Raw genomic sequence first — 13,937 nt, forward strand, 5'->3', positions numbered from 1 at the left:
GAAGGCAGGCCATCTATCCCCATGCTCCGTGGCACCGGTGCAGTAAGGAAACAAAGAGCTGCCACTGCGGCCATTTTGAATCATTAGCTGGTCCTGTAGAGAGGCCTGCAGAGGTGACACAGCCAATCAATCACAGGTAGAGCCAGGGGAGGGCGGGGATATAAAAGGGAGTGGGAGGGGTGTAGCCAGAATCCCAGGGTGCTTTGTAGATAGCCAGATAATGGACAGTGTGTGTTATTTATGTGCACGCAACTGTGTGTGTGTGTGTGTGTGTGTGTGTGTGTGTGTGTGTGTGTGAGTGTGTGTGTGTGTGTGCGCGCCTGTGTATATTTGTGTGTGTGCATGCGCGCCTGTGTGTATTTGTGTGTGTCTGCCCTGTGTGTTGTTGTGGGTGCCAGCAGTGTGCCCACACGGGAGTGGCGGCAGAGCCATGATTCAGTAGTGTTGTGATTTTAACAGCAGGTCCAGGACGAGCGGTTTATTTTCGTCCGTCGCCCTGTGAGTGACGGTCCAATCAGGCCTGGAACGGGCTGTCAGGCCTGTCAGGCTGAGGGATGAGAGGAGATGGGAATCAGGACACGGAACGGGACTGCCGTATGATCGACAGACCCAGGCACAGGAGCCACGGAGAGGAGAGGGGAGAGGAATGAAAGAGGGAGAGGAAGAGGAGGACTGCTCCCACCAAGGTTCAGACCGTCAGCCAGGTGGAATAAAGTGTTTTTTCCCCTAAACATTTGCAACAGTGACAAAGAGCAATCTGGGAGAAGGCGTGAGACCGTGACCCAGGGATAATGGAGTGTGATATTTAATGGAAGGAAAGACACACCCTCCATTATCCAGACAAACTTGGAAGAGATAAAGCACATTAAAGCACTTCCTAAATAAATACCCATGACAGATTTACCGTTACGATAAAGTTCCCGGGAATTTCACAGCTTGAATTGCTCTACCTACAAAATAAATTGAGATCCACATTTAATGTGATTATTTGAAGATGCGTGCCTCGAGTCTGTCCAGAGCAACCTTTATCAGCCTATGGTGTTTGTATTCCTTAAGGTAAGATAGGTTACTCTTACCGATCCAGCGCATGAGTGAGGTGAGGATCTGGAGGTATTTAGTCTTCTGAGCATCGAAGAAGACGAAAGGGCCCAACATCACAGTGAAGATGCTCTGTAGAGAGGGAGAGATCATCTTAAAACACATTGGAAATCACTTTATACAACATATTCACAAACCAGTGTGTGTTTGGGTTGCGTTTATACTTCCACAGCATGGGTAATAAATGACAAATGGTACAATTGGATTTTTCCAAGATGAAAAGAGATAAAACTCTGTCTCATGAGAACATGAGGCTATTTATTCCCTCATCACCCAACATACACCAAGATGCCAAACCACAAAATAGAACATGTCAGTTGAAATTCTATGAAGCCATCATAGTACCGATTGCCTCATAACAAAGATGGGTCTTATCGAGAGTTGCAATCATCAGTGGCATCAGCCCCCTCTCTCGCTCCCCATCTATCCCATTCTCTCTGACAATCCCATGTCTGATAGCGGTTGAGTGACGCGTGATCTGAAGACCAGTCACTTCAGTGGCATGTCATCTGAAGAGGAGCCTGCAGGGTAGAACTCACACAGTCAGACACAATAATCTCTAACAGGGCCTGGGGGTGAGAGCTCAATCAGGAGACCAAAGTGGGGACAGAAAGACAGAAAGATACAGATAGAGAAATGTTCCACTCAGAAAACTGATCTGCTCCAGTCACTCTCCATCTCCAGGACCTCTGACCCCTCCCATGAACCTCCCTAACTCCACCCTCCCCCACCCGTAGCTCTCCCCTTCCCTCTGTGCTGTATTTACAGGGTGGGCCCATGGGTTGTGAGGGCAGGACACAGAGGTCAGTGTTGATGACATAAGTGTGAGACAGGACAGAGAATGTAGACAGCCTCTACCTGCACAAGGAGGCCATCCACTGGGTACAAGGAAGGGTACAGTGCTGGCTGAATGCTAATGCCAAGGAGGCAACAGAGTGAGACCAGCCGACAGGGAAGGGTGGGACCAGACTCATTTAAGACTTTATTATTTCCAGAATTATGGAGGAGAATTGTGAATCCCACGTGTCAGGAGATGAAAGTGCTAAATAGTACTTAATACCAGCTACGAACGGTCAGCGGTGTCTGGGTCTGTCTCTGTACCTGTGGTATGAGACAGTCTAACGTGCCATACTTCATCCCCCAGCCAGACAACAGTCCATCACAGGCCTGATGATACCTCCCATTCATCTGCCACCAAGTGATGGACTGCTATCACTCCTGGCCTGAGAAGACATGGTATATGCCATCTCAGAGGTGGGGGATATGTGCTTGTCAAGAATAGGGCAGCAAGTAGCCTAGTGGTTATAGCGTTGGACTAGTAACCGAAAGGTTGCAAGATCGAATCCCCGAGCTGACGAGGTAAAAACCTGCCGTTCTGCCCCTGGACAAGGCAGTTTACCCACTATTCCTAGGCCGTCATTGAAAATAAGAATTTGTTCTTAACTGACTTGCCTAGTTAAATAAAGGTTAAATAAAACAAAAAAGGGCCCTCAAGGCTTTACATTGGAGAGAGAGAGTCTACTGGGCCGGACGAAGACCCATATAAACAGAGATTCTCCATGAACGTGAAGAGCATGTTAGAACGGGACCTTTTCACTGCCATAGCTGGAGGCAACATATGGTCTCTACAGAAGAGGAGATAGTTCTGTGGATGAGACTCTGGTGTTAAGGTAGTAGTGCGCATGTGGCTGGAGGGGAGAGCTGAGTGGGTCTGCTATGAAAGAAAAATGTTTTTAAAGCAAACAAAAAAGACAACAGGAGATAATGCAAACGTCTATCTCATGAAAGAGAAAAGAAACAAAGTTATCATTTTAAAACTGATCTTGTTCATAAAAAAATAAAATAAAAGGCTGATGAATTTCACCCTTCTTCTTCAGTTTACAATTGGCTCATTCATCCCCCTCCTCTCCCCTGTAACTATTCCCCAGGTCGTTGCTGCAAATGAGAACGTGTTCTCAGTCAACTTACCTGGTAAAATAACGGCAAATAAATAAATAAATAAATAAATTCTTGTGCAGTCAGCACCACACATGACCAAGACCTCTCCTCTAACCAATTACAACCTCCCACCACAGCCAGACAATAAGGCCTCAGGACACTGGACTGCACTTTACCACAGCACAACAGCCAGAGGAAGCAACACAAAACAATTGAAATGGATAAAGAATACAAACAGCAAAAACAGCTCTGTGCTATATCTTGATAAGGCTTTGTCGGTGAAGGCCAGCAGTGACTTACAGAACGTTGGAGAGAGCCTTTCATCTCTGACAGAGAGAACAGAGATGGAAGAAACCATTTTGCCAACAAGGTTTTGTTATGGTAATGACAAATGGGATGGGGAATGGGATGCCATCACACTGGCAAGCGATGCCAAGGCCAGGACCGGAAGGGAAGGCTGGCAGAGGGGCCAGGGCTGGAGGCAAGAGAGGCATGGCTTGTGTACAGTAGGGGAGGAAAGGAACAGAGAGAGTGTGGGCGAGGGGAGAGGGCATCAGGTGCCATGTGCTGTAGGGTGACTCAGACCCAGTGTTGGCAGGGCCTTAGGAGCAGGAGGGCACGGTGGGGGGGGGGGGGAGACAGTGGGGGGCGCCGAGAGAGAGAGACGGAGGAACAGACAGAGCGACAAGAGGCACTGCTGCAGGGATAACACTTACCTAGTCACTCTCCATAGAACCTAGAACTACACACTCTGCACCATCTTACTATAGGATGGAAAAGGAGCCTAGAGACAGGGACAAGGAGGTGAAAAGGCCAAAAGAAAGCTCATTAAAATAAACGATGCAAATTCAGAGCCGTAGATGGACGTTTTTAGAGCTATAGGAAATGGAGAGGGGCATCTGGAGGTAGTCTGCATGTGGTCAGTGAGACATGTCGCCATAGCTGACTGCACTGGCAGGTCAACACACTAATCTCCTTTCCTGTCCTCAACAATGAACTTGACTGAGTCAATAAACCAGGCTTTAGATTGACAGATGATACGTATACCGACTGCCAGCATAACACCATTTTGTTATGGTTGGTGGTGTAGCTAGTACACTCACACCTTTGAAAATTGTTGTGACAGGATATATTAACATGGCATGGGGATAATATCAGTCTTCACTAATCAAAGGCTATTTCATTAATGGCTTCTGACTGAGACTTGAGGACAACATCACTAATAAAGCGGTTGGGACTGTGATTCAATTCAAGTCCATTTTGGGCCAGCTATTATCATCCTCAGAACCAATGACAGTGAAAACATGTCCTTTCAAATCCCTAGCCCTCAGCGCCATCTGTGTTCAGTGATCTTTCATTTGAAAGGCGGTTCTGCTATTAATAAGGTTTGGTGTAGACGGAGTCAGTGCCCACGAGCCAGCCAAGCACTCAGGTGGACTTATTTAGGACTGTCAAGGAGACACAGGAAGCAAAGCACTCTCTGCCAAATACGCAAAGGGGAGAAACAGAGACCATATAGGTAGAGTTCCATGTCTTAGGAAGATTGACTGGCACTTGGTTTCGATGCATTTAATTCTACGTTCAAGATTCTCTACTGATTTGTTCATCTCACTTTTCCCAGCGCTGCTCTGAAATAGATTTGTCTATGCATGTTCTTTCCTGACGCAGAGTGCTTACGTTTCAAACTTATGCAATAAAAGTATCCATAGTGGGAACAAACCCTGTCAAGGAGAAAACATTATTTTCCTTCCCTCTCTTCGCGGTGTGCTGATGATTTTGTTCCGGCAGTGACACCCTCAATCATGACTAGGAGTGTTTCTTTTTTGACGACAATGACATTCTTAAATATCAGCCATTTCTTGCCTCAATATCAGACAACGGTGAGCAACACCAAACCTGCCACAATCACACACTTGAGTGAAATGCAATAAACAATAAGTCAGAGATGAAAACTGCAAAAGTGACCAGGCTGACGACGGATTCAAACACTGATTTATTCTATTTCCCAGGCTGAAAGGGTACACACGCTCTCCACGGACCATTAGAGCACTTCTGGAAGCAAGAGACAAGCAAACAGACCCCTAGGGACAATATCCTATCTGATAACGACAGGAGAACATGTAGTAGTTCTGTTTTGCCATAATAATTAGTCAACATTCAGTTTGTTGCCAGGTGAACACACAAAATTGTGTTTTAACCACAATTCTGGCATTACACACAGATCCTTAATTTAGATTGTGACCAATGTTCCTGTATGCAGCTCCCCAGGACTGCCGCCTGCACAGAGACGCACAGTCGAACTTCACTCATCTTTACTAGTTTGTTTGCCCCAAACGTGTACATTTCTGGCCATCTTTGAAAAGCGAGTCAGGTAAAGAGCTGTTTATGTCTTGAAGGGGCAGTGTTGTTTTAAGACAGGCTTGTACACGCTAAGACGCCAATAGTGAGGGTAGCATACAGCTTTATATGATTATTCATTATAATAATGTATGGGGATAATAATAAATTATATTTTGTAAAGTGGTTTCTTGCATTAAGCACAACAGAACAACATTTCCAGTTACCTCCTTGACCGAAGGACAAGTAGCTAAACAGGTTAATGTCAGGTCCTGCATGTTTTCAAAAGCCTGGAATGTAGACTTACAATGAACACAGCATTGGCTGCTACTGTAGGCTGTATCATAGAAGAGCTTTCAATAGCTATTTCCATGTTAAAATGTTATGGGATACATTTCTCCATTGTTTTTGATGGTAGGCCACTCTTGTAGGGCCTGCATTATGATCAAATAGCCACAGTAGTCTACTTGGCCACTGTTAAAACTTAAAAAGTGGGTACAGCCAGTGTTCACAGTAAAAGCGCCGGAAGTTGCACAGAATTTCTACAAGGTTCAAGTTTGTGCTCAGCAGACCGAAAACTTGCTCAGTGCCCCAAAAAATGATGGAACATTGATGGTGACCCAGAAAAAGAGAAAGCTCAAAGGACACCATCCGTTTCTCATCATGTCCCAACGTCAGGACCAGAGGGCCTGGAGATCTCCTGCCGCCTCCTCTCTCACATTCTCCATCTCTCTTTTCTATCTCTCTCTCTGTTCCTCTTCACACAGTAGGTACCTCCATCAGGCCACCTCCTGTGCATGGTGGGGAGGTGAGCTCATTCACTGGAGTGCTGGGAATGACTCACCCACCTGCAAGTTCAATCACCATGGGACTAGAGTCATCAAAGTGCTGGAGAAGAAGACTTTCCGGGTTTGGTGCTTTTGTTGAAAGTGCAACAGTATGGCTCCTAGCGCCCTCTCAGTTTGGGTGTAGAAAGGGAGATGGTGTGTGATCATGAAATATACTAGTAGTGTTGTGGGAACTACAATTTTTTTGATATCAATCAAACTTCAAAACCCAGATCATTGGGTTGTTTAATCTGCCGCTGTCCATAATCTCTCCAAAGATCATGGTGGAAAAAGTGGCTGACAATCAATGTCAACAAGTAATCACTATTTTATGTGAAAGATTTGTGTGTGAGGGAGTCATGTGTGTGCAACAGCCTTTGATTAGCTTTGGCTTGCGTCATCTTTGAGTCAATCCGTTGGTCTGGTTAATCACTGCATATGTGAGTATTTCACATGGGCACTTCAGCCATTACAGTTGGCCCACATAACACATCTCTGATCCATGCACCCATTTGAATAATTAATCACCATATTGGTTATCTCATTCTGGAGGGGTCAGCCAGATACTACCACCACACAGCTGTCTTGGTGCTCTAGGATACGTTGGTTACTGGGATTGGATTCATATCATAGAGTACTGCATCACTTGACTGCTACAAAGCTGTTTGGCATCTTGCTTTTATATTACTTAGTGTTCTGGCCATTGTGTTATTGCTGGTGTTTGGGTGGAGGCGGTGGGGGTTAATGGATGAAAACCCGGAAGCCAGAGACCACTCATGGTGAATTCTCTGCGGTCGTGGTCATGAGAATGCCATGTGGTCATGCAGCCTGGAACACTGTAATCCACCCACCATCAAAACAGAAGAACAAGGATTACTATTCCCAATCCCCACAGTCCCAAGATCCCCAGCCATTTGTTTGAGATGGTAATCTTCATTCCAGACAGATTTCACAAACCTACATGGGTGGGCGGGAGGGAGATAGGATTCCATTACGGCTCATTTCTGACTAATGAGGATAAACGATAAAATACATTAAATAACCACTCAACTGAGGTCACCGGTTTCCTTTCAACTTCCTTCGAAAGAAAAGGGAAAACAAGAGAGGTTGGGTGGATGCTGTTCTACTGATTTATACAGGCACAGTGGAGCGAGGTACCATCTTTTACAATGTGTTTGTTGATTTATACAGGCACAGTGGAGCGAGGTACCATCTTTTACAATGTGTTTGTTGATTTATACAGGCACAGTGGAGCGAGGTACCATCTTTTACAATGTGTTTGTTGATTTATACAGGCACAGTGGAGCGAGGTACCATCTTTTACAATGTGTTTGTTGATTTATACAGGCACAGTGGAGCGAGGTACCATCTTTTACAATGTGTTTGTTGATTTATACAGGCACAGTGGAGCGAGGTACCATCTTTTACAATGTGTTTGTTGATTTATACAGGCACAGTGGAGCGAGGTACCATCTTTTACAATGTGTTTGTTGATTTATACAGGCACAGTGGAGCGAGGTACCATCTTTTACAATGTGTTTGTTGATTTATACAGGCACAGTGGAGCGAGGTACCATCTTTTACAATGTGTTTGTTGATTTATACAGGCACAGTGGAGCGAGGTACCATCTTTTACAATGTGTTTGTTGATTTATACAGGCACAGTGGAGCGAGGTACCATCTTTTACAATGTGTTTGTTGATTTATACAGGCACAGTGGAGCGAGGTACCATCTTTTACAATGTGTTTGTTGATTTATACAGGCACAGTGGAGCGAGGTACCATCTTTTACAATGTGTTTGTTGATTTATACAGGCACAGTGGAGCGAGGTACCATCTTTTACAATGTGTTTGTTGATTTATACAGGCACAGTGGAGCGAGGTACCATCTTTTACAATGTGTTTGTTGATTTATACAGGCACAGTGGAGCGAGGTACCATCTTTTACAATGTGTTTGTTGATTTATACAGGCACAGTGGAGCGAGGTACCATCTTTTACAATGTGTTTGTTGATTTATACAGGCACAGTGGAGCGAGGTACCATCTTTTACAATGTGTTTGTGGATTTATACAGGCACAGTGGAGCGAGGTACCATCTTTTACAATGTGTTTGTGGATTTATACAGGCACAGTGGAGCGAGGTACCATCTTTTACAATGTGTTTGTGGATTTATACAGGCACAGTGGAGCGAGGTACCATCTTTTACAATGTGTTTGTGGATTTATACAGGCACAGTGGAGCGAGGTACCATCTTTTACAATGTGTTTGTGGATTTATACAGGCACAGTGGAGCGAGGTACCATCTTTTACAATGTGTTTGTTGATTTATACAGGCACAGTGGAGCGAGGTACCATCTTTTACAATGTGTTTGTTGATTTATACAGGCACAGTGGAGCGAGGTACCATCTTTTACAATGTGTTTGTTGATTTATACAGGCACAGTGGAGCGAGGTACCATCTTTTACAATGTGTTTGTGGATTTATACAGGCACAGTGGAGCGAGGTACCATCTTTTACAATGTGTTTGTGGATTTATACAGGCACAGTGGAGCGAGGTACCATCTTTTACAATGTGTTTGTGGATTTATACAGGCACAGTGGAGCGAGGTACCATCTTTTACAATGTGTTTGTGGATTTATACAGGCACAGTGGAGCGAGGTACCATCTTTTACAATGTGTTTGTGGATTTATACAGGCACAGTGGAGCGAGGTACCATCTTTTACAATGTGTTTGTGGATTTATACAGGCACAGTGGAGCGAGGTACCATCTTTTACAATGTGTTTGTGGATTTATACAGGCACAGTGGAGCGAGGTACCATCTTTTACAATGTGTTTGTGGATTTATACAGGCACAGTGGAGCGAGGTACCATCTTTTACAATGTGTTTGTGGATTTATACAGGCACAGTGGAGCGAGGTACCATCTTTTACAATGTGTTTGTGGATTTATACAGGCACAGTGGAGCGAGGTACCATCTTTTACAATGTGTTTGTGGATTTATACAGGCACAGTGGAGCGAGGTACCATCTTTTACAATGTGTTTGTGGATTTATACAGGCACAGTGGAGCGAGGTACCATCTTTTACAATGTGTTTGTGGATTTATACAGGCACAGTGGAGCGAGGTACCATCTTTTACAATGTGTTTGTGGATTTATACAGGCACAGTGGAGCGAGGTACCATCTTTTACAATGTGTTTGTGGATTTATACAGGCACAGTGGAGCGAGGTACCATCTTTTACAATGTGTTTGTGGATTTATACAGGCACAGTGGAGCGAGGTACCATCTTTTACAATGTGTTTGTGGATTTATACAGGCACAGTGGAGCGAGGTACCATCTTTTACAATGTGTTTGTGGATTTATACAGGCACAGTGGAGCGAGGTACCATCTTTTACAATGTGTTTGTGGATTTATACAGGCACAGTGGAGCGAGGTACCATCTTTTACAATGTGTTTGTGGATTTATACAGGCACAGTGGAGCGAGGTACCATCTTTTACAATGTGTTTGTGGATTTATACAGGCACAGTGGAGCGAGGTACCATCTTTTACAATGTGTTTGTGGATTTATACAGGCACAGTGGAGCGAGGTACCATCTTTTACAATGTGTTTGTGGATTTATACAGGCACAGTGGAGCGAGGTACCATCTTTTACAATGTGTTTGTGGATTTATACAGGCACAGTGGAGCGAGGTACCATCTTTTACAATGTGTTTGTGGATTTATACAGGCACAGTGGAGCGAGGTACCATCTTTTACAATGTGTTTGTGGATTTATACAGGCACAGTGGAGCGAGGTACCATCTTTTACAATGTGTTTGTGGATTTATACAGGCACAGTGGAGCGAGGTACCATCTTTTACAATGTGTTTGTGGATTTATACAGGCACAGTGGAGCGAGGTACCATCTTTTACAATGTGTTTGTGGATTTATACAGGCACAGTGGAGCGAGGTACCATCTTTTACAATGTGTTTGTGGATTTATACAGGCACAGTGGAGCGAGGTACCATCTTTTACAATGTGTTTGTGGATTTATACAGGCACAGTGGAGCGAGGTACCATCTTTTACAATGTGTTTGTGGATTTATACAGGCACAGTGGAGCGAGGTACCATCTTTTACAATGTGTTTGTGGATTTATACAGGCACAGTGGAGCGAGGTACCATCTTTTACAATGTGTTTGTGGATTTATACAGGCACAGTGGAGCGAGGTACCATCTTTTACAATGTGTTTGTGGATTTATACAGGCACAGTGGAGCGAGGTACCATCTTTTACAATGTGTTTGTGGATTTATACAGGCACAGTGGAGCGAGGTACCATCTTTTACAATGTGTTTGTGGATTTATACAGGCACAGTGGAGCGAGGTACCATCTTTTACAATGTGTTTGTGGATTTATACAGGCACAGTGGAGCGAGGTACCATCTTTTACAATGTGTTTGTGGATTTATACAGGCACAGTGGAGCGAGGTACCATCTTTTACAATGTGTTTGTGGATTTATACAGGCACAGTGGAGCGAGGTACCATCTTTTACAATGTGTTTGTGGATTTATACAGGCACAGTGGAGCGAGGTACCATCTTTTACAATGTGTTTGTGGATTTATACAGGCACAGTGGAGCGAGGTACCATCTTTTACAATGTGTTTGTGGATTTATACAGGCACAGTGGAGCGAGGTACCATCTTTTACAATGTGTTTGTGGATTTATACAGGCACAGTGGAGCGAGGTACCATCTTTTACAATGTGTTTGTGGATTTATACAGGCACAGTGGAGCGAGGTACCATCTTTTACAATGTGTTTGTGGATTTATACAGGCACAGTGGAGCGAGGTACCATCTTTTACAATGTGTTTGTGGATTTATACAGGCACAGTGGAGCGAGGTACCATCTTTTACAATGTGTTTGTGGATTTATACAGGCACAGTGGAGCGAGGTACCATCTTTTACAATGTGTTTGTGGATTTATACAGGCACAGTGGAGCGAGGTACCATCTTTTACAATGTGTTTGTGGATTTATACAGGCACAGTGGAGCGAGGTACCATCTTTTACAATGTGTTTGTGGATTTATACAGGCACAGTGGAGCGAGGTACCATCTTTTACAATGTGTTTGTGGATTTATACAGGCACAGTGGAGCGAGGTACCATCTTTTACAATGTGTTTGTGGATTTATACAGGCACAGTGGAGCGAGGTACCATCTTTTACAATGTGTTTGTGGATTTATACAGGCACAGTGGAGCGAGGTACCATCTTTTACAATGTGTTTGTGGATTTATACAGGCACAGTGGAGCGAGGTACCATCTTTTACAATGTGTTTGTGGATTTATACAGGCACAGTGGAGCGAGGTACCATCTTTTACAATGTGTTTGTGGATTTATACAGGCACAGTGGAGCGAGGTACCATCTTTTACAATGTGTTTGTGGATTTATACAGGCACAGTGGAGCGAGGTACCATCTTTTACAATGTGTTTGTGGATTTATACAGGCACAGTGGAGCGAGGTACCATCTTTTACAATGTGTTTGTGGATTTATACAGGCACAGTGGAGCGAGGTACCATCTTTTACAATGTGTTTGTGGATTTATACAGGCACAGTGGAGCGAGGTACCATCTTTTACAATGTGTTTGTGGATTTATACAGGCACAGTGGAGCGAGGTACCATCTTTTACAATGTGTTTGTGGATTTATACAGGCACAGTGGAGCGAGGTACCATCTTTTACAATGTGTTTGTGGATTTATACAGGCACAGTGGAGCGAGGTACCATCTTTTACAATGTGTTTGTGGATTTATACAGGCACAGTGGAGCGAGGTACCATCTTTTACAATGTGTTTGTGGATTTATACAGGCACAGTGGAGCGAGGTACCATCTTTTACAATGTGTTTGTGGATTTATACAGGCACAGTGGAGCGAGGTACCATCTTTTACAATGTGTTTGTGGATTTATACAGGCACAGTGGAGCGAGGTACCATCTTTTACAATGTGTTTGTGGATTTATACAGGCACAGTGGAGCGAGGTACCATCTTTTACAATGTGTTTGTGGATTTATACAGGCACAGTGGAGCGAGGTACCATCTTTTACAATGTGTTTGTGGATTTATACAGGCACAGTGGAGCGAGGTACCATCTTTTACAATGTGTTTGTGGATTTATACAGGCACAGTGGAGCGAGGTACCATCTTTTACAATGTGTTTGTGGATTTATACAGGCACAGTGGAGCGAGGTACCATCTTTTACAATGTGTTTGTGGATTTATACAGGCACAGTGGAGCGAGGTACCATCTTTTACAATGTGTTTGTGGATTTATACAGGCACAGTGGAGCGAGGTACCATCTTTTACAATGTGTTTGTGGATTTATACAGGCACAGTGGAGCGAGGTACCATCTTTTACAATGTGTTTGTGGATTTATACAGGCACAGTGGAGCGAGGTACCATCTTTTACAATGTGTTTGTGGATTTATACAGGCACAGTGGAGCGAGGTACCATCTTTTACAATGTGTTTGTGGATTTATACAGGCACAGTGGAGCGAGGTACCATCTTTTACAATGTGTTTGTGGATTTATACAGGCACAGTGGAGCGAGGTACCATCTTTTACAATGTGTTTGTGGATTTATACAGGCACAGTGGAGCGAGGTACCATCTTTTACAATGTGTTTGTGGATTTATACAGGCACAGTGGAGCGAGGTACCATCTTTTACAATGTGTTTGTGGATTTATACAGGCACAGTGGAGCGAGGTACCATCTTTTACAATGTGTTTGTGGATTTATACAGGCACAGTGGAGCGAGGTACCATCTTTTACAATGTGTTTGTGGATTTATACAGGCACAGTGGAGCGAGGTACCATCTTTTACAATGTGTTTGTGGATTTATACAGGCACAGTGGAGCGAGGTACCATCTTTTACAATGTGTTTGTGGATTTATACAGGCACAGTGGAGCGAGGTACCATCTTTTACAATGTGTTTGTGGATTTATACAGGCACAGTGGAGCGAGGTACCATCTTTTACAATGTGTTTGTGGATTTATACAGGCACAGTGGAGCGAGGTACCATCTTTTACAATGTGTTTGTGGATTTATACAGGCACAGTGGAGCGAGGTACCATCTTTTACAATGTGTTTGTGGATTTATACAGGCACAGTGGAGCGAGGTACCATCTTTTACAATGTGTTTGTGGATTTATACAGGCACAGTGGAGCGAGGTACCATCTTTTACAATGTGTTTGTGGATTTATACAGGCACAGTGGAGCGAGGTACCATCTTTTACAATGTGTTTGTGGATTTATACAGGCACAGTGGAGCGAGGTACCATCTTTTACAATGTGTTTGTGGATTTATACAGGCACAGTGGAGCGAGGTACCATCTTTTACAATGTGTTTGTGGATTTATACAGGCACAGTGGAGCGAGGTACCATCTTTTACAATGTGTTTGTGGATTTATACAGGCACAGTGGAGCGAGGTACCATCTTTTACAATGTGTTTGTGGATTTATACAGGCACAGTGGAGCGAGGTACCATCTTTTACAATGTGTTTGTGGATTTATACAGGCACAGTGGAGCGAGGTACCATCTTTTACAATGTGTTTGTTGATTTATACAGGCACAGTGGAGCGAGGTACCATCTTTTACAATGTGTTTGTTGATTTATACAGGCACAGTGGAGCGAGGTACCATCTTTTACAATGTGTTTGTTGATTT

At 43.9% G+C, this 13,937-nt stretch overlaps 1 protein-coding gene across 1 annotated transcript in view; it reads right to left on the reverse strand.

Moving 5' to 3' along the window:
- Window positions 1-13,937, reverse strand: part of LOC129833248 (transmembrane protein 104-like) — an 89,045-nt gene that overhangs the window by 19,213 nt on the left and 55,895 nt on the right. Inside the window, exon 9 of the mRNA XM_055897692.1 lies at window positions 1,077-1,170. Coding sequence (XP_055753667.1) covers window positions 1,077-1,170 — 94 coding nt within the window. The remainder of the gene's footprint in view (window positions 1-1,076; window positions 1,171-13,937) is intronic.

Source organism: Salvelinus fontinalis, chromosome 34 (genome assembly GCF_029448725.1).
Source record: "Salvelinus fontinalis isolate EN_2023a chromosome 34, ASM2944872v1, whole genome shotgun sequence".
In the NCBI taxonomy this organism is placed as follows: domain Eukaryota; kingdom Metazoa; phylum Chordata; class Actinopteri; order Salmoniformes; family Salmonidae; genus Salvelinus; species Salvelinus fontinalis.